Source organism: Coregonus clupeaformis, chromosome 1 (assembly GCF_020615455.1).
Source record: "Coregonus clupeaformis isolate EN_2021a chromosome 1, ASM2061545v1, whole genome shotgun sequence".
NCBI lineage: Eukaryota > Metazoa > Chordata > Actinopteri > Salmoniformes > Salmonidae > Coregonus > Coregonus clupeaformis.
This window is the reverse complement of record NC_059192.1, coordinates 88,338,775-88,359,254: the sequence shown is the minus strand read 5'-3', so window position 1 is coordinate 88,359,254 and position 20,480 is coordinate 88,338,775. Positions and strand designations below refer to the sequence as shown.

The 20,480-nt window shown below is 44.3% G+C and overlaps 1 protein-coding gene across 7 annotated transcripts; it reads right to left on the bottom strand.

Moving 5' to 3' along the window:
• Positions 1 to 1,293: 1,293 nt before the first annotated feature.
• On the bottom strand, positions 1,294 to 17,696 carry LOC121578242 (polycomb group RING finger protein 5-B). Of its 7 annotated transcripts, none has more exons than XM_041892490.2 (9): positions 17,551 to 17,688; positions 16,216 to 16,498; positions 15,649 to 15,745; positions 15,403 to 15,458; positions 15,180 to 15,239; positions 12,938 to 13,086; positions 12,657 to 12,755; positions 5,762 to 5,851; positions 1,294 to 2,838 (listed from the first exon to the last, which is right to left on the bottom strand). In XM_041892490.2, the coding sequence occupies exons 2-9, from the start codon at positions 16,340 to 16,342 to the stop codon at positions 2,791 to 2,793; spliced, it is 726 nt and encodes a 241-aa protein (XP_041748424.1). In that variant the 5' UTR covers positions 16,343 to 16,498; positions 17,551 to 17,688; the 3' UTR covers positions 1,294 to 2,790. The 7 variants fall into 7 exon arrangements, with proteins under 7 accessions (XP_041748424.1, XP_041748433.1, XP_041748442.1 ...); XM_041892499.2 differs by having other exon boundaries at positions 15,180 to 15,236; XM_041892508.2 differs by lacking the exon at positions 5,762 to 5,851 and having other exon boundaries at positions 17,551 to 17,692.
• Positions 17,697 to 20,480: the final 2,784 nt, after the last annotated feature.

The following is a 20,480-nucleotide window of genomic DNA, read 5'->3' as shown; positions in this document are numbered from 1 at the left end:
CTGCCTTTGATACTGTGAACCATCAGATCCTCCTCTCCACCCTCTCCGAGTTGGGCATCTCCGGCGCTGCTCACTCTTGGATTGCGTCCTACCTGACAGGTTGCTCCTACCAGGTGGCGTGGCGAGAATCTGTCTCCGCACCACGTGCTCTCACCACTGGTGTCCCCCAGGGCTCAGTTCTAGGCCCTCTCCTATTCACTCTATACACCAAGTCACTTGGCACTGTCATATCCTCACATGGTCTCTCCTATCATTGCTACGCAGACGACACACAATTAATTTTCTCCTTTCCCCCTTCTGATAACCAGGTGGTGAATCACATCTCTGCATGTCTGGCAGACATATCAGTGTGGATGTCGGATCACCACCTCAAGCTGAACCTCGGCAAGACGGAGCTGCTCTTCCTCCCGGGGAAGGACTGCCCGCTCCATGATCTCGCCATCACGGCTGACAACTCCATTGTGTCCTCCTCCCAGAGTGCAAAGAACCTTGGCGTGACCCTGGACAATACCCTGTCGTTCTCCGCTAACATCAAAGCGGTGACCCGATCCTGCGGGTTCATGCTCTACAACATTTGCAGAGTATGACCCTACCTTACACAGAAAGCGGCACAGGTCCTAATCCAGGCACTTGTCATCTCCCGTCTGGATTACTGCAACTCGCTGTTGGCTGGGCTCCCTGCCTGTGCCATTAAACCCCTTCAACTTATCCAGAACGCTGCAGCCCGTCTGGTGTTCAACCTTCCCAAGTTCTCTCGTCACCCCGCTCCTCCACACACTCCACTGGCTTCCAGTTGAGGCTCGCATCTACTACAAGACCATGGTGCTTGCCTACAGAGCTGTGAGGGGAACGGCACCTCCTTACCTTCAGGCTCTGATCAGACCCTACACCCAAACGAGGGCACTACGTTCATCCACCTCTGGCCTGCTAGCTCCCCTACTTCTACGGAAGCACAGTTCCTGCTCAGCCCAGTCAAAGCTATTCGCTGCTCTGGCACCCCAATGGTGGAACAAGCTCCCCCACGATGCCAGGACAGCGGAGTCACTGACCACCTTCCGGAGACACTTGAAACCCTACCTCCTTAAGGAATACCTGGAATAGTATAAAAGTAATCCTTCTTCCCCCACCCCCCATAAAAAAAAAAGGAAAAAAAAGTGGTTGTCCCACTGGCTATCACAAGTTGAATTAACAAATGTGTAAGTCGCTCTGGATAAGAGCGTCTGCTAAATGATGTAAATGTAAACATTTTGTCAGGTTGTCCAAAAAGTTACAGATTGTTGCTTTAAGTCAATAGAGAGTGGGTAGAATAAAAACATTTAATTTATTAATGAATAATAATTATAAATCAAGTACAGATATGAACAATATTTCTTCACAGCTCTATCTCAAGAATGATTCTCAGGCAGTACATAAAAAAAATATATTATATTCTAAGCAGCATAAAATATTAACCATAAGAATATGTACGTTTCCTTTTTTTGTCTTTAAAAAATAAATCAAAATAGATCCTATTTTTCAGCAGATGGACAGCTTGGCTTCACCTCAATGTTCTTCACATATAAATCATATCAACATAGATTATAAGGCTAAACATGAGGTAAGGAAGCAGATACCATATACTCTCTATACTGAATCACTGTGAAAGAGAGACAGCTTCAGTACACTACACCTCAACGCTAATAAAATAAGCTTTATGCCAACCAGTTCTTACAGTGCCCAAAGCTGTTCTGTGATCAAAGATATCCAAGATCCATAATTCACATCTCTTACTATCATGTTGTTATGTCATCTATTTCATAAAACACATTTATATCTCAAAGGTCTAGTAACAATATGAAAAGGTACACACCATTGGTTTCCCTTTAAAAACATGTAAGATAGTATCTCTAGTCTAAACATACTAAGATCAAACTGAAAAACTAAAATGTGATACCTGCTCACTCAGAACGGTGCCAAAAAAGCTATTAATGCAGGTCTGAGATTGGCAGGTGCCAGGGTGTGTGTGAGAGAGAAAGAGGCTTAACGTTTCTCTCCCCATCCCGCAGATTTCCCAGCCTCTGCCAGAGAGTGTTTGTAGATTTCAGCAGCTTGTCAGACTGGTTATTAACTGAGCATGGGACAGAACGAAGATGAATGGGCTTCGGTTTAGACTCTTTGAAACTTGTTGACAACATTAAGGTGCTCTGTCACAGGCAAATTGCCCTAATTGATTGATGGTGGGCAAATCTGTGGATATGTTATGTGCATTTCTAAAGAGATAAACATGTTTTACTTTTCTTGTTGGAAACAGTCAGGCTTTGGGTGGAAGCCCTTGGGAGTTGCTCAATTCCTCCCTTTTCATTACATTTTCTGTCCACACTAACTTTATCATGCAGATGCAGGCTTATCCTTGTCCTTGGCTGAGCTACCAGGCTACCTGAGTACCTGGCTAATAAATACAACATGATATATTCATCCTTCTATGTTTCAGCTAAGCTTGTCTATAGTTACTTGTCTTGAAAATCACTTTGGCCACAAGCACAGAATGTTCAACAACAAAGTACACAAAATGTTCAACAACAAAGGTCACATAATGTTCAACAACAAAGGTCACAAAATGTTCAACAACAAAGTTCACATAATGTTCAACAACAAAGGTCACAACAAAATGAAACAGATGGAGAAAGGACAAATAAATGGTCAAATGTTGAGAAGTTCAGAAAGATTTGGAAGGACTGAGTCCCTGGCCTCGGCTGCATATACATCCAGTCATTGCTTTGTTTGTCTATGAAGGCTTCTCAAGGGCTTCGTTCAGCCAAAATCTATTCGTGGCCTGTACTCCAGGACCATGGGATATCTCTGAGGAGAGTGTAGAAAGAGACATTAGTGTTATTTATTCTCAGTTACCTTCAAGTTTATTCAAAAGACAACTTGCAAAGTAAATAACAGAGTAGATGCTGGCACGTTCTGACAAGCAGAGCGTATTTAACTAATGAGCTTTGCAATTCCATCTCAAATGGACCATATTTCACAGGAATGGATGCCTAGAGACAGAATTGCCCCTTTCAACAGACTTCAAGACAAAGTTTTCCTGGATGGTGTTTTAAGGAGAACACACTTTCCTGTGAACCATCCCAGATAGATCCCTATGGCTGACAGTTGAAATAAGACAGAAGGCAGTATTGGACATTCAGATGCACGGCACTGAGTTAATGCTTTCATGATTTCTCTCTGAACTATCTGCAGTCAGTCCATACTTTACTGCAACTTATGATTTTTAGGGGTTTGCTGGATAATCATCTATAAAACACTATCTGGATATATTTGTAACAGTGTTTATATGGTAGCCAACAGCCATCAAGGCACTGAGAAGTTGTATAATTAGCTGAAATGGTACAGTGAACAGAAGGAAAGAGAAGCATTTTTTATTAATTTGTAATTAACATGTAATTAAAAGTAAAGCTCAACGCAGACTAGGAAATCAATACATATGGCATGTGAGGACACGTACCCCCTCTCTGTAAACTAGCTGGGACTGTCATTAAGATGCTCTGAGGACATGGCCAGTTCCCCCATGGCCAGTCCCCCCTCCCCTCCGTGTCCCCCATGGCCAGTCACCCCCCTCCGTGTCCCCCATGGCCAGTTCCCCCCCCCCTCTGTGTCCCCCATGGCCAGTTCCCCCGCCTCAGTGTCCCCCATGTCCAGTTCTCCCCTCCGTGTCCCCCATGTCCAGTTCCCCCATGTCCAGTCTCCCCCATGTCCAGTTCCCCCCATGTCCAGTTCCCCCCATGTCCAGTTCCCCCCCATGTCCAGTTCCCCCCCGTGTCCCCATGTCCAGTTCCCCCCATGTCCAGTCTCCCCTGTGTCCCCATGTCCAGTTCCCCCCATGTCCAGTCTCCCCCGTGTCCCCCATGTCCAGTCTCCCCTGTGTCCCCATGTCCAGTTCCCCCCATGTCCAGTCTCCCCCGTGTCCCCCATGTCCAGTTCTCCCCCATGTCTAGTCTCCCCCGTGTCCCCCATGTCCAGTTCCCCCCATGTCCAGTCTCCCCGTGTCCCCCATGTCCAGTCTCCCCCGTGTCCAGTTCCCCCATGTCCAGTTCCCCCGTGTCCCCCATGTCCAGTCTCCCCCGTGTCCCCCATGTCCAGTCTCCCCCATGTCCAGTTCCCCCCGTGTCCCCCATGTCCAGTCTCCCCCGTGTCCCCCATGTCCAGTCTCCCCCGTGTCCCCCATGTCCAGTCTCCCCGTGTCCCCCATGTCCAGTCTCCCCCGTGTCCCCCATGTCCAGTCTCCCCCGTGTCCCCCATGTCCAGTCTCCCCGTGTCCCCCATGTCCAGTCTCCCCCATGTCCAGTTCCCCCGTGTCCCCCATGTCCAGTCTCCCCCATGTCCCCCATGTCCAGTCTCCCCCGTGTCCCCCATGTCCAGTCTCCCCCCATGTCCCCCATGTCCAGTCTCCCCCGTGTCCCCCATGTCCAGTCTCCCCCATGTCCAGTTCCCCCATGTCCAGTCTCCCCCGTGTCCCCCATGTCCAGTCTCCCCCATGTCCCCCATGTCCAGTCTCCCCCGTGTCCCCCATGTCCAGTCTCCCCCATGTCCCCCATGTCCAGTCTCCCCCGTGTCCCCCATGTCCAGTCTCCCCCATGTCCAGTTCCCCCCATGTCCAGTCTCCCCCGTGTCCCCCATGTCCAGTCTCCCCCGTGTCCCCCATGTCCAGTCTCCCCAGTGTCCCCCATGTCCAGTTCCCCCGTGTCCCCCATGTCCAGTCTCCCCCGTGTCCCCCATGTCCAGTCTCCCCCGTGTCCCCCATGTCCAGTCTCCCCCATGTCCCCCATGTCCAGTCTCCCCCGTGTCCCCCATGTCCAGTCTCCCCCCATGTCCAGTTCCCCCATGTCCAGTCTCCCCCGTGTCCCCCATGTCCAGTTCCCCCATGTCCAGTCTCCCCGTGTCCCCCATGTCCAGTCTCCCCCATGTCCAGTTCCCCCCATGTCCAGTCTCCCCCGTGTCCCCCATGTCCAGTTCCCCCCATGTCCAGTCTCCCCCGTGTCCCCCATGTCCAGTCTCCCCCATGTCCAGTTCCCCCCATGTCCAGTCTCCCCAGTGTCCCCCATGTCCAGATTTCTCATAGGCTAATGAGCACAACATCATTCAACTTTCAGTGTTTTTTTCCATCTACTTGGCTCTCTGTTTAACATGTGCAAGTTGTTCAGGATACGGCAACATGACAAGGCTTCAGTAGGTCTAATGCCTGACCAGTTGGCTAACAAGATGGACGAACTAAAGACAGCTGGTCGGAGGGCAGGGATGGTAAAGACAGCTGGTCGGAGGGCAGGGATGGTAAAGACAGCTGGTCGGAGGGCAGGGATGGTAAAGACAGCTGGTCGGAGGGCAGGGATGGTAAAGACAGCTGGTCGGAGGGCAGGGATGGTAAAGACAGCTGGTCGGAGGGCAGGGATGGTAAAGACAGCTGGTCGGAGGGCAGGGATGGTAAAGACAGCTGGTCGGAGGGCAGGGATGGTAAAGACAGCTGGTAGGAGGGCAGGGATGGGGCAGCAAATGACATAACACAATCCCATGATGTCATACTGTAGATGGACTCTATGATGTCATACTTTACATGGACATGGTGTATTGGGCATTTGGGTGGGTATGGATGATGTCAGGGCATGCCAGAAAGAACATGATCAATAACAGGGCATTGAGAAGTACAGAGGTTACCAAAGAACTGGATGAGACAGGGAGTGTGGAGGAAAGGACAGAAGCAGGAATGGCATAATAGACTTACATTGTCACTGTGCAGCCTCCAGCGGGTCATGTAGATGAACTCCAGAGTGTGGTCCTTCCCCATGATCTCTCCATTACACAGCACATCCAGCTGGGGAGAGAGGACACACCGGGGCGGACTGGGACAAGAATTCGGCTCTGGCATTTTATCCACACGCCCCCACCCCACCAGCGCGCCACCATTAATACACACGGCCCATCCCCAAACATAAACCCTGACACTACACACCCTACTTAGACACAGGCAGTAGTACTGACACATAACAATTGCAGTACAGTACAGCGTTTCTCAACCATTTCTGTAACAGTGACTGGCGAGACATGGTCCTCCTCCTCTTTTTAACCAGCTCATGTTTAAAACCAATACAATATGTAGATTCAACTCACCACTATAACTGTTCCTCTGTCTGGACATACAGCTCACCACTATAACTGTTCCTCTGTCTGGACATACAACTCACCACTATAACTGTTCCTCTGTCTGGACATACAACTCACCACTATAACTGTTCCTCTGTCTGGACATACAACTCACCACTATAACTGTTCCTCTGTCTGGAGATACAACTCACCAATATAACTGTTCCTCTGTCTGGACATACAACTCACCACTATAACTGTTCCTCTGTCTGGAGATACAACTCACCACTATAACTGTGCCTCCATTTTGTTTGCCTCCATGTTGTGCTGTCCATCTGTCTCAGCATCTTCTCTGCTGTCACTGTGCTTCTTCTTGTTCTCTGTCTGCTTATGTCATATACAGTGCATTCGGAAAGTATTCAGACCCCTTTACTTTTTCCACATTTTGTTACGTTACAGCCTTATTCTAAAATGGACTAAATTGTGTTTTTTCCTCATCAGTCTACACACAATACCCCATAATGACAAAGCAAAAACTGGTCTTTAGACATTTTTGCAAATGTATTAAAAATACAAATAAATAAAATATCACATTTACATAACTATTCAGGTTCTTTACTCAGTAGTTTGCTGAAGCACCTTTGGCAGCGATTACAGCCTCGAGTCTTCTTGGGTACAACGCTACAAGCTTGGCACACCTGTATTTGGGGAGTTTCTCCCATCCTCTCAAGCTCTGTCAGGTTGGATGGGGAGCGTCGCTGCACAGCTATTTTCAGGTCTCTCCAGAGATGTTAGATCGGGTTCAAGTCAGGGCTCTGATTGGGCCACTCTATGACATTGAGACTTGTCCCGAAGCCACTCCTGCGTTGTCTTGGCTGTGTGCTTAGGGTCGTTGGAAGGTGAACCTTCGCCCCAGTCTGAGGTCATGAGCGCTCTGGAGCAGGTTTTCATTAAGGATTTCTCTGTACTTTACTCTGTTCATCTTTCCCTCGATCCTGACTAGTCTCCCAGTCCCTGCCGCTGAAAAACATCCCCACAGCATGATGCTGCCACCACCATGCTTCACCGTAGGGGTGGTGCCAGGTTTCCTCCAGATGTGACGCTTGGCATTAGGCCAAATAATTCAATCTTGGTTTCATCAGAGCAGATAATCTTATTTCTCATGGTCTGAGAGTCCTTTAGGTGCCTTTTGGCAAACTCCAAGTGGGCTGTCATGTGCCTTTTACTGAGGAGTGGCTTCCGTCTGGCCACTCTACCATAAAGGCCTGATTGGTGGAGTGCTGCAGAGATGGTTGTCCTTCTGGAAGGTTTCTTCATCTCCACAGAGGAACTCTGGAACTCTGTCAGAGTGACCATCTGCTTCTTGGTCACCTCCCTGACCAAGGCCCTTCTCCCCCGAATGCTCAGTTTGGCCGGGCGGCCAGCTCTAGGAAGAGTCTTGGTGGTTCCAAACTTCTTCCATTTAAGAATGATTGAGGTCACTGTGTTCTCGGGGACCTTCAATGCTGCAGATTTTTTGTTGTTGATACCCTTCCCCAGATCTGTGCCTCGACACAATCCTGTCTCGGAGCTCTACGGACAATTCCTTCGACCTCATGGCTTGGTTTTTGCTCTGACGTGCACTGTCAACTGTGGGACCTTATATAGACAGGTGTGTGCCTTTCCAAATCATGTCCAATCAATAGAATTTACCACTGGTGGACTCCAATCAAATTGTAGAAACATCTCAAAGATGATCAATGGAAACAGGATGCACCTGAGCTTAATTTCGAGTCTCATATCAAAGGGTCTGAATACTTACGTAAATAAGGTATTCAAGTTTTTTATTTGTTATAAATTTGCTAAAATTTATAAAAACCTGTTTTCGCTTTGTCATTATGGGGTATTGTGTGTAGATTGATGTAGAATCAATTTTAGAGTAAGGCTGTAACGTAACAACATGTGTAAAAAGGAAAGGGGTATGAATCCTTTCTGAATGCACTGTACGTTCTAAAAGCCAAGCTAACGACTAAGGCTGTATTGAGAATTAGTGCCTGTCATATGTGTTCCCCTGAATCAACACCTACTAGTGTTCATTACTATCACAGGGCTAACATTTCCCCTGCTGTCACTGACTTTTACAGTTGGGGGCACCAGCCCATGATATGGTTAGATCCAAATCATGACCAATCATCTTATAGTCATTCATTGTGTTTTATTAAGAAGTATAATACATAGACTAATGAGGTATTCAAGAAATAAGTTGTTTCATCTAAGCAGGAATGCATGACTCAATATATTTTGATGTGCAACCTAATCCAGTGATTGTCATGAATTTTGGGCTGACAATTAGACTATTGTTGCTATATTTTACTGTCAAAATAGGACTCCAGAAATTCCAGATTATATTTTTTGGGTTCAATCGAGATGAATTACATAAATATTGATGTGCACTAACTAATATCACAGACTAATTAATTAGGGGTTCAGCACCTGAGGAAGTGGAAACTCAAAACATATTAACTAGACTGCTAACTCTAAATAGGTTACCCACTGCTAGTAGCCATGTATTCATCCAACAGTAAATGTAGTCCTAAAAAAGCTTTGCAATTGTAGGCTACTACCATGACACCTATAGACCAGTGGTGGTAGGCTACTACCATGACACCTATAGACCAGTGGTGGTAGGCTACTACCATGACACCTATAGACCAGTGGTGGTAGGCTACTACCATGACACCTATAGACCAGTGGTGGTAGGCTACTACCATGACACCTATAGACCAGTGGTGGTAGGCTACTACCATGACACCTATAGACCAGTGGTGGTAGGCTACTACCATGACACCTATAGACCAGTGGTGGTAGGCTACTACCATGACACCTATAGACCAGTGGTGGTAGGCTACTACCATGACACCTATAGACCAGTGGTGGTAGGCTACTACCATGACACCTATAGACCAGTGGTGGTAGGCTACTACCATGACACCTATAGACCAGTGGTGGTAGGCTACTACCATGACACCTATAGACCAGTGGTGGTAGGCTACTACCATGACACCTATAGACCAGTGGTGGTAGGCTACTACCATGACACCTATAGACCAGTGGTGGTAGGCTACTACCATGACACCTATAGACCAGTGGTGGTAGGCTACTACCATGACACCTATAGACCAGTGGTGGTAGGCTACTACCATGACACCTATAGACCAGTGGTGGTAGGCTACTACCATGACACCTATAGACCAGTGGTGGTAGGCTACTACCATGACACCTATAGACCAGTGGTGGTAGGCTACTACCATGACACCTATAGACCAGTGGTGGTAGGCTACTACCATGACACCTATAGACCAGTGGTGGTAGGCTACTACCATGACACCTATAGACCAGTGGTGGTAGGCTACTACCATGACACCTATAGACCAGTGGTGGTAGGCTACTACCATGACACCTATAGACCAGTGGTGGTAGGCTACTACCATGACACCTATAGACCAGTGGTGGTAGGCTACTACCATGACACCTATAGACCAGTGGTGGTAGGCTACTACCATGACACCTATAGACCAGTGGTGGTAGGCTACTACCATGACACCTATAGACCAGTGGTGGTAGGCTACTACCATGACACCTATAGACCAGTGGTGGTAGGCTACTACCATGACACCTATAGACCAATGGCGGTAGGCTAACAGCATCATCACATCTACAGTACCAGTCAAAAGTTTGGACACACCTACTCATCCAAGGATTTTTATTTTTACTATTTTCTACATTGTAAAATAATAGTGAAGACATCAAAACTATGAAATAACACACATGGAATCATGTAGTAACCAAAAAAGTGTGCAAAGTTGTCATCAAGGCAAAGGGTGGCTACTTTGAAAAATCTCAAATATATGTTGATTTGTTTGACACTTTTTTGGTTACTACATGATTCCATATGTGTTATTTCATAGTTTTGATGTCTTCATTAATATTCTACAATGTAGAAAATAGTAAAAATAAAGAAAAACCCTGGAATGAGTAGGCGTGTCCAAACTTTTGACTGGTACTGCTACGTGCGCTCCTCCTCTCACATTTTCCCTTAGCTGTTGTGTTGTGAACTGAAGTCCACAAGCGGTCTGTGACCAGGCAAAAAAAATCTCTCCAAGCTATAACATTCATACAATAACCGCTACACACAGCCTACATCGTTGTCACCATATTAGCTAACTACATAGTCAAAATAGCTACTAGAACTAACATGTTAGTAAACCCACAATCCAATCCATGTGTACAATCACGCAGTAGTGTAAAGCAAGCAGTTTAGCAGTTACACCGGCGGGCCCAGGTGGCAATAAATTTAGCCAGCTAGCTAACATAAATATAATTCCTATCTGTTTGAGTCAGGTTGTTGGGTAGGCTAAATTAACTACATTAGCTAGCTAATTAAGCAAAAGTGGGGGGAAAAATACAATGAAATATAGCTCTCTGCTGCTTCTCCTTAATTTAAGAAATTAATTTGTTAAAAACTGTTCAACTATTGTCTTTCTCTCTCTTTGAATCAACTACTCACCACATTTTATGCACTGCAGCGCAAGCTGTAGCTTATTTATTTTTAATGTACCTTTATTTAACTAGGCAAGTCAGTTAAGAACAATTATTATTATTTTGGTCATTTAGCAGACGCTCTTATCCAGAGCGACTTACAGTTAGTTAGTGCATACATTATTTTTTTATTTTTTCATACCCCCTGTGGGAATCGAACCCACAACCCTGGCATTGCAAAAGCCATGCTCTATCAACTGAGCGAGCCTCCTAGGTTTTGTTTTGAAGTCAATGTACCCAGAGGACGGAAAATAGCTGTCCTCCGACTACAACATGGTGCTACCCTACAGAGTGCTGTTGAGGCTACTGTAGACCTTCATTGCAAAACAGTGTGTTTTAATCTATTATTTTAAATCAGTTATTTGGTGACATGAATATATTTTAGGGATGGGCTTTTTAAATAATTTCACTATTCGAATAATATCATGAAATTTTTTCGGATATCCGGATAGTCGAAATACAAGTTAAAAAAATAAACGTGTTTAAACTTGGTAACTGGCTTGCTGCGCAGCCTGAAGACTTGGGTGCCGCTTGCTTGCAGCAGTGCGATGGGTAGAGGCCGGTGAGTTTGACATGGAAGGGAGTGAGAGAGTATCCATACAGACTAGTCGCGCTAGTTAGACAAACTTGTAGATTCTTTAGGTTATCATCCCATCTGGTAGTACCCGTCTCGACTGCATCAAATCGCTGTAAAGAAGCTAGCTAAGATAGCCAGCTAGCTTAGCCAGCTAGCTAGGCTAATTAAGCTATTTTGCCACGCTTCCCGTCCTTGTCTACAACAACTCCATTCAGATTAAACAGCCTGATGGTTGCTCGTCGTCGTAGCCTACTCCTCCTCATTTAGCTAACTTCATTCCCTAATTTTAATTCAATTTTGCATTGATTAGAGATCTCCCATGTTGCTGGCTACACATGGAGCCACTGACTGTAGACAGTGCCATGACAGTAACAACAAACGTGTGAAACCCGTGTAGACTACTACGGTATGTCTTTTTATGGGGCGCACATCATAAAAACTACATTCAAAAGTTTGTTGTTTTATTGAATTAAGAATTTAAAATGTCATAGAATATCATTGCGTGTAGCAATGTCAAATAGATAATTTTACTTAATTTAGACAAAGCCTTTTCATTGTTAAAATAGGCCTATGATTTATTTAAAGCTTTATGAATATTCTTGCAAGTATTCGAATACTAACGTCCGTTCGGATATTCGAATAACCGTGCCAATCCCTAATATATTTAGTATAGTTTTATCTAAGAACGATAACTTTTGTAATGTTTCACTAGTTGTATTTTTCTGAAATTCATTATGTAGGGTGGTCCTCCCCTTTCTCCTATAGGCCTATGCCCCTGTAATGGCCGGTGTGCATTTCGCTGTCAAAACCATATCAAATATCTTGGTTGTTTAGTTTAATGATCAACGCATTTTTCTCTCAAGTGCATGGGGGGGAGGAGAGTGGCTTGCTCATCACAGCAGCAGGCCCCAGCGAGGGCACAGGGCAGACACTTTCATTACAGGAATCATGAGGATAATGCACTTCTAACTGATGACAGAGTCAGGGCAGGTCTCTTTGCTGATGCTGCGTTTGACTTTGAATGCGAGTTTGCATGACCTCAGCTCAGAAAACCCGGGGGGGCCGGCCGTTGCCCACTGATCAGCCAAAGGCTCATTATAGACTAGTATAAGAGAGAAATTGCCCATGGCAGTGTCACCATAATATGTTTGTGTCAATTCTGACCAGCCCGCCCAACAAAAAAATGGTCCAGCCCATCTGGCATTTGCCAGAATTGCTAGATGCCCCTGGACACACACAAAACAAACAAACGCGCACACACACACGCGCGCAAGAAAACACAAAGGCATGTTATTTACATTAGTCCCTTTTCTAAACCCATCATCAATATAAAGTGAAGTTACTGTACATTATGACATAAAAACAGTAGCAGTGGTCTTACCTCACAAGAGCTGGAAAGCTTTAACTTTAGACTGAGAAACTTCTTGATGGTTCCCACCGTGACTCGACTAGAGCAGTGAATGAACTTCTTCATTAAACACTGGGGTAAATAACAGGAGTATGTTCATGTTACATTCAGATAGAACACAGAGTACAGAATACCAGAACTGGCCTGAGCATATTGAAAGAAACACTCCCATGGAACACTGCCATGGGAAGAGGAAAATGATTCAAACACACACACACACACACACACACACACACACACACACACACACACACCTTCACTGTGTCATCTGCAGCATGGCCATTGTTGTGGAGACAGTCCAGACAGATGGCTATCTGGGGGTCGCTCCTGTGGTAATCCTGGTCATCTTCATCCCCATCCTCCTCATCACTGAGCCCAAGCTTCTTAGACCCAAGGCTGTCTCCTGTGGGATAGGAGATCATACTAGCAAGCCGGGCAGAGAGAAGTAATATATATGTATGTAAATTATATACAGTATACACACACACACACACACACACACACACACTAAACAGAAATATACACCACATTACAGCTTCTTATGATTGAATAACCCAAACCCAGAGGAAGGCCCTCAAAATTGTCAAAGACTCCAGCCACCCTAGTCATAGACTGTTCTCCCTGCTACCGCACGGCAAGCGGTACCGGAGTGCCAAGTCTAGGTCTAAAAGACTTCTCAACAGCTTTTACCCCCAAGCCATAAGACTCCTGAACAGCTAATCATGGCTACCCGGACTATTTGCACTGCCCCCCCACCCCATCCTTTTTACGCTGCTGCTACTCTGTTAATTATTTATGCATAGTCACTTTAACTCTACCCACATGTACATATTACTTCAATTATCTCAACTAGCCGGTGCCCCCGCACATTGACTCTGCACCGGTACCCCCCTGTATATATAGCCTCCCTACTGTTATTTTATTTTACTTCTGCTCTTTTTTTCTCAACACTTTTTTTGTTAAAATAAATGCACTGTTGGTTAAGGGCTGTAAGTAAGCATTTCACTGTAATGTCTGCACCTGTTGTATTCGGCGCATGTGACCAATAAAATTTGATTTGATTTGAACTCTACATATACAGATGAGGTGAACTACTTTGGCACCCTTGCATGATTTACTATGTATTCTAAAATAAGTTGAAATTGAAAAACAAATCTCAACTGAAATTGAGATGTCACTTCTAAGTCTGCACAAAATTATTAAACATTATAATTACACTGAACAAAAATATAAACTCAACATGTAAAGTGTTTCATGAGCTGAAATAAAAGATTCCAGAAATGTTCCATACACACAAAAAGCTTATCTCAAATTGTTTGCACTAATTTGTTTACATCCCTGTTAGTGAGCATTTCTCCTTTGCCAAGATAATCCATCCACCTGACAGGTGTGGCATATCAAGAAGCTGATTAAACAGCATGATCATTACACAGGTGTACCTTGTGCTGGGGACAATAAAAGGCCACTCTAAAATGTGCAGTTTTGTCACACAACACAATGCCACAGATTTCTCAAGTTGAGGGAGCATACAATTGGCATGCTGACTGCAGGAATGTTCACCAGAGCTGTTGCTAGATAATTGAATGTTTATTTCTCTACCATAAGCCGCCTCTAATGTCGTTTTAGAGAATTTGGCTGTACGTCCAACCGGCCTCACTTCTGCAGACCACGTGTATGGCATCGTGTGGGCGAGCGGTTTGCTGATGTCAACATTGTGAACAGAGTGTCCCATGGTGGCGGTGGGTTTACGGTATGGGCAGGCATAAGCTATGGACAACAAACACAATTGTATTTTATCGATGGCAATTTGAATGCAGAGATACCGTGACGAGATCCTGAGGCCCATTGTTGTGCCATTCATCCGCCGCCATCACCTCATGTTTCAGCATGATAATGCACGGCCCCATGTCGCAAGGATCTTTACACAATTCCTGGAAGCTGAACATTTCCCAGTTCTTCCATGGCCTGCATACTCATCAGACATGTCACCCATTGAGCATGTTTGGGATGCTCTGGATCGACGTGTACGACAGCGTGTTCCAGTTCCCGCCAAAATCCAGCAACTTCGCACAGCCATTGAAGAGGAGTGGGACAACATTTCACAAGCCACATTCAACAGCCTGATCAACTCTATGCGAAGGAGATGTGTCGCGCTGCATGAAGTAAATGGTGGTCACACCAGATACTGTTTGGTTTTCTGATCCACACCCCTACCTTTTATTTTTTTAAGGCATCTGTGTCCAACAGATGCATATCTGTATTCTCAGTAATGTGAAATCCATAGGTTAGGGCCTAATTTATTTATTTCAAATGACTGATGTCCTTATATGAACTGTAACTCAGTAAAATATTTGAAAATGTTGCATGTTTATATTTTTGTTCAGAGTATATATATGATTTACTCTACTAATGTAAAATAACATACTTATTACATTTTACAGTAAGACCCAATACAATTTTTAAAAGTGACCTTGTTAATTGAGACTTATCCCATACCTTGTGAATTTTCTTTTGACTTATTCTTCCTCCAGAAATCAATCTCCTGCTGTTGCTCTTCTGGTCAACACACACACAGTCATAAAGAAAAGAGGAAATACAAGGTCATTTCAGTCCCACTACATCTAATGACTCTCCCAAGGAGTGATTGAAATGATTGACTTTGACTGGGAGATCATTAAGAAATATATCTTGAGGTTTTTCCTAGTTGACGAGAACTCACTTTCTCGTAATCCAGGCACAAGCTTGAAAATGATTTCCTCAAGAGTATTGTCCAACCTCAGAAGAAGGAGAGGATCAGTGAAGATGAGAAAAGCCACAAGGGTAAAGATAAAGAGGAAGCTGTGGTTTGTGTTGACAGTGCACTTGCAGTATTCTAAGCAAAGTGAAGGCCAAATGTTTGTTGTTAGCTAGTTGTCTGTCAGAGATGGTCAGAGCTAGTGGAGGACTATGTTTGTATGTGTCGTACCTTAGCATCTCTAGAGGGTTGGTTTCATGGACTTGAATGCCACATTTGGGACAGTCGTTACTGTCTTCAAAGTGCTGGATGATGCAGCTCTTACAAACTGGAAAACAAGAAAAATCCTATTACATAATGTAAGATGCTTAGAGTGTCTTTGGGAGAGGATGGACTGAGGGGGAAGGAAGTAATAGAAAGTTAGACTTGCAGATGCAATATTTTAATTTGACCAGTTTCTCACAGCAGGAAAATAATGCAGCAACAGGACATGTGAATTATTAAGTGGATGATAATGAATGGACATTTTTGTAGGGGTTGATAAAAGTCTTTTTAAACCTTCAATACACTACAAGTTAGCATTTCCTGTTGCACAGCAGTGATCAAATTCTGTGACAACAGAGTGATCAAATGAAGACAGTACACATGTAACAGTACACAGAAAACACAGAGCAGAGAAAGACAGATGGAGAAGTACAGGGGTGTGTGTGTGTGTGTGTGTGTGTGTGTGTGTGTGTGTGTGTGTGTGTGTGTGTGTGTGTGTGTGTGTGTGTGTGTGTGTGTGTGTGTGTGACTTACATGTGTGCAGGCACTCAGTGACCGTGGTGGGTTTGATCAGGTAACCTCTGCACAGGTAGCAGGTAATGAAGTGGTTAAAGTCTTTCACCAGCCTGGGTTGGACCAGGGGTGTCCTCTGAGTAGCCATGGGGAGGTCAGGGATGAGGTGGGGTCAGCAATCACAGAGGTCCCTGCAGCCCCTGACACCGCTGGTTTGTCCTCTGTATCTGCTTCATCATCCTCAGCCATCTGCTGGGAAACACATTCTTCTGAAGACTATTTGATACTTTCACTCTCAGATTACCTGTCAGACACAGAATATAAGGGGAAAAGGAGAGGAAAGTAGATGATTATGCCATCTGCTACACGCAGGTGAAGTACAGGTTAATTCACCTCTTGGCATGTTCATTCAAATACAATGTGCAAAATAAAATAATATAAATAAAAAATACAAGTATTTACCCCGTTTCAAAATGCATGACTTGCCTACTTTTAAAATACTGTCACGCTGCCACTAAAACATGAACCTGCCTCATCTGTCCCCATCATAAGCCAGGCATTGACGGCAACCAGATATCACAGTTTAGAAATGTCCTATTGACAAAACACATTTGTAAATTAACTTTAAATAGTTGTCTAGGAGGACAGAGAAAGTCGTACAAATGGCATAAACGTCATACAAATGCCTCCCTCGGTTTACTAGAAAAATCCTTGAATCGGTAGGCTACACTAGGCTCTCTCATCGTAGAGTCCCTCGCGGTTTGCGTCACCTGTATCCCCGCACATTGACTCGGTACAGGTACCCCCTGTATATAGCCTCGTTATTGTTATTGTGTTACTTTTTTTTCTTTTTAAAAAAACGTTATTTAGTAAATATTTTCTTTACTTTTTTTTCTTAAAACCGCATTGTTGGTTACAGGCTGTAAGTAAGCATTTCACGGTAAGGTCTACACCTGTTGTATTCGGCGCATGTGACAAATAACATGTGATTTGATTTTATTTGTATCACGGTGTTCATCACCAAAACAACATTAAAGCACCACACATTTAGCTACTGACCGTAGCCACGATATTCACGACGACCACATACTTGAAACAAAGTTGCGACTCGCAAGGAGATAGCCGAATGAAGTAAAGTCGAGTCAAATAAAACCTGCTCTATAAACGTAAAAAAAATATAAAGAAAATCACTAGCATTAGCAACCTAAATACAGTTATGTCACACACGACAGACGACACATTAGCCATCATCCCACCCCCAAAGTTTGACTATAACGGGGATGATATTAAAGCCGATTCTTTGTAGGGTATTTCTGGCTGAAACGTTTGAACAATATAGGCTACATTTCATCTTACCTCGTAACCTCTCTACCTTTTCCATGAGGTTATTATAGCTGGTAGAATGGCAATAATAGACTGACCATGACACTGCGTTCTCCTGGTGATATCAGCGACGTAGGCTAGTATAAAACTAGTGGTAAGAATACGGAATTTAAGTTTGGTTCAAGACAACTGGGAACTCGGAAAGAAAAGAGCTCGTGACGTCAGTGATCTTCAACTCGGGAAGTCGGAGCTCAAGGATGATGGCCGAGTTTCCGACTTGTAATTCAGAGTTCATGACCAGTCGGAACTCGTTTTTTTCCGAGTTCCCACTTTTCTTGAACGCACTGATGTCGGAGATCCTAGATTTCTATAGTTCCGTGTTCCAAGTTGTCTTGAACCCACCATTACAGCCTCCAGCTATGCAGATCGGAAACAGTGGGCGGGAGATTCACCAGCTCGTGTGATGTTGCCAATTCATAGGCCTACTACAGTGTTTCCTCGGGACCCCAAGGGGTGCACGTTTTGGTTTTTGCCCTAGCACAACAAAGCTGATTCAAATAATTAAAGCTTTATGATTAGGTGATTATTTGAATCAGCTGTGTAGTGGTAGGGCAAAAAACAAAACGTGCACCCCTTGGGGTTCCGAGGACCCAGTTTGGAAACACTGGCTAACTACAACCCAAATAACTCATATTTCTCGTTTTGCCAAAAAATTGGATTAAAACAAGTCATATTAATATAATATCCATACAAATGTGTTCATCACTATTAAGAATTCAGTTTCATATTCAATACAAAAACGAAGTTTTAAGTGACATATGTGATACATGTTGGTAATAGCCCCTTAAAAACAGGAAATGAGAGTGAGCAGACCTACCTGACTTACCTGACGTAATGTTGTAGAGCAAACTCAGCTTTTTACACCTGCTATTGCATCACTGTAAAAACAATTGAAGTTGAGTCAACTTTTTACAAATATCACACAAAAAACAAGCAACCAGCTGGAACACGTTTTCTATACTGAACAAAAATATAAAATCAACATGCAACAATTTCAATAATTTTACTGAGTTACAGTTCATATAAGGGAATCAGTCAATTGAAATAAATTAATTAGGCCCTAATCTATGGATTTCACATGACTGAGCAGAGGCACAGCCATGGGTGGATCTATGAGGGCATAGGCCCACCCACTGGGGACGCAGGCCCAGCCAATCAGAATGAGTTCTTTCCCACAAAAGGGCTTTATTACAGACAGAAATACTCCTCAGTTTCATCAGCTGTCCGGGTGGCTGGTCTCAGATGTGGAGGTCCTGGGCTGGCGTGGTTACACGTGGTCTGCGGTTGTAAGGCCGGTTGGAAGTACTGCCAAATTCTGTGGTCCTCTGTAGCTCAGCTGGTAGAGCACGGCGCTTGTAAAGCCAAGGTAGTGGGTTCGATCCCAGGGACCACCCATACACAAATATGTATGCACGCATGACTGTAAGTCGCTTTGGATAAAAGCGTCTGCTAAATGGCATATTATTATTATTATTATTATGATCCCGCAGGTGAAGAACCCGGATGTGGAGGTCCTGGGCTGGCGTGGCTACACGTGGTCTGCGGTTGTAAGGCCGGTTGGAAGTACTGCCAAATTCTCTAAAACAACGTTGGAGACGGCTTATGGTAGAGAAATTAACATTAAATTATCTGGCAACAGCTAAGGTGGACATTCCTGCAGTCAGCATGCCAACTGCACGCTCCCTCAAAACTTGAGACATATGTGGCATTGTGTTGTGTGACAAAACTGCACATTTTAGAGTGGCCTTTTATTGTCCCCAGCACAAGGTGTACCTGTGTAATGATCATGCTGTTTAATCATCTTCTTGATATGCCACACCTGTCAGGTGAATGGATTTTCTTGGCAAAGGAGAAATGTTCACTAACAGGGATGTAAACAAAGTATTTCACAAAATTTGAGAAAAATATGTTTTTGGTCTGTGTGGAAAATTTCTGGCATCTTTTATTTCAGCTCATGAAACATGGGACCAACAATTGATATGTTGCATTTATATTTTTGTTCAGTATATAAAGTACCAGTCAAAAGTTTGGACACACCTACTCATTCAAGGGTTTTTCATTATTTTTACTATATTCTACAATGTAGAATAATAGTGAAGACATCAAAACGATAAATTAACACATATGGAATCATGTAGTAACCAAAAAAGCGTTAAACAAATCAAAATATATTTCAGATTTTAGATTCTTCAAAGTAGCCACCAGTTGCCTTGATGACAGCTTTGCACACTCTTGGCATTTTCTCAACCAGCTTCACCTGGAATGTTTTCCAACAGTCTTGAAGGAGTTTCCACATACACTGAGCACTTGTTGGCTGCTTTTCCTTCACCCTGTGGCCAACTCATCCCAAACCATCTCAATAAAGGGTTGTGGTAGGGTGGTTGTGGAGGCCAGGTCAACTGATTCAGCACTCCATCACTCTCCTTCTTGGTCAAATAGCCCTTACACAGCCTGCAGGAGTGTTGGGTCATTGTCCTGTTGAAAAACAAATAATTGTCCCACTAAGAGCAAACCATATGGGATGGCATATTGCTGCAGAATGCTATGGTAGCCATGCTGGTTAAGTGTGCCTTGAATTCTAAATAAATCACAGACAGTGTCACCAGCAAAGCACCCCCACACCATCCCACATGCGGAGATCATCCATTCACCTACTCTGCGTCTCAAAAAGAAACGGCGGTTGGAACCAAAAATCTCCAATTTGGACTTGGATTTACACCGGTCTAATGTCCATTGCTCCTGTTTCTTGGCCCAAGCAAGAAGTCTCTTCTTCTTATTGCTGTCCTTTAGTAGTGGTTTCTTTGCAGCAATTTGACCATGAAGGCCTGATTCACAAAGTCCCCTCTGAACAGTTGATGTTGAGATGTGTCTGTTACTTGTACTCTGTGAAGCATTTATTTGGG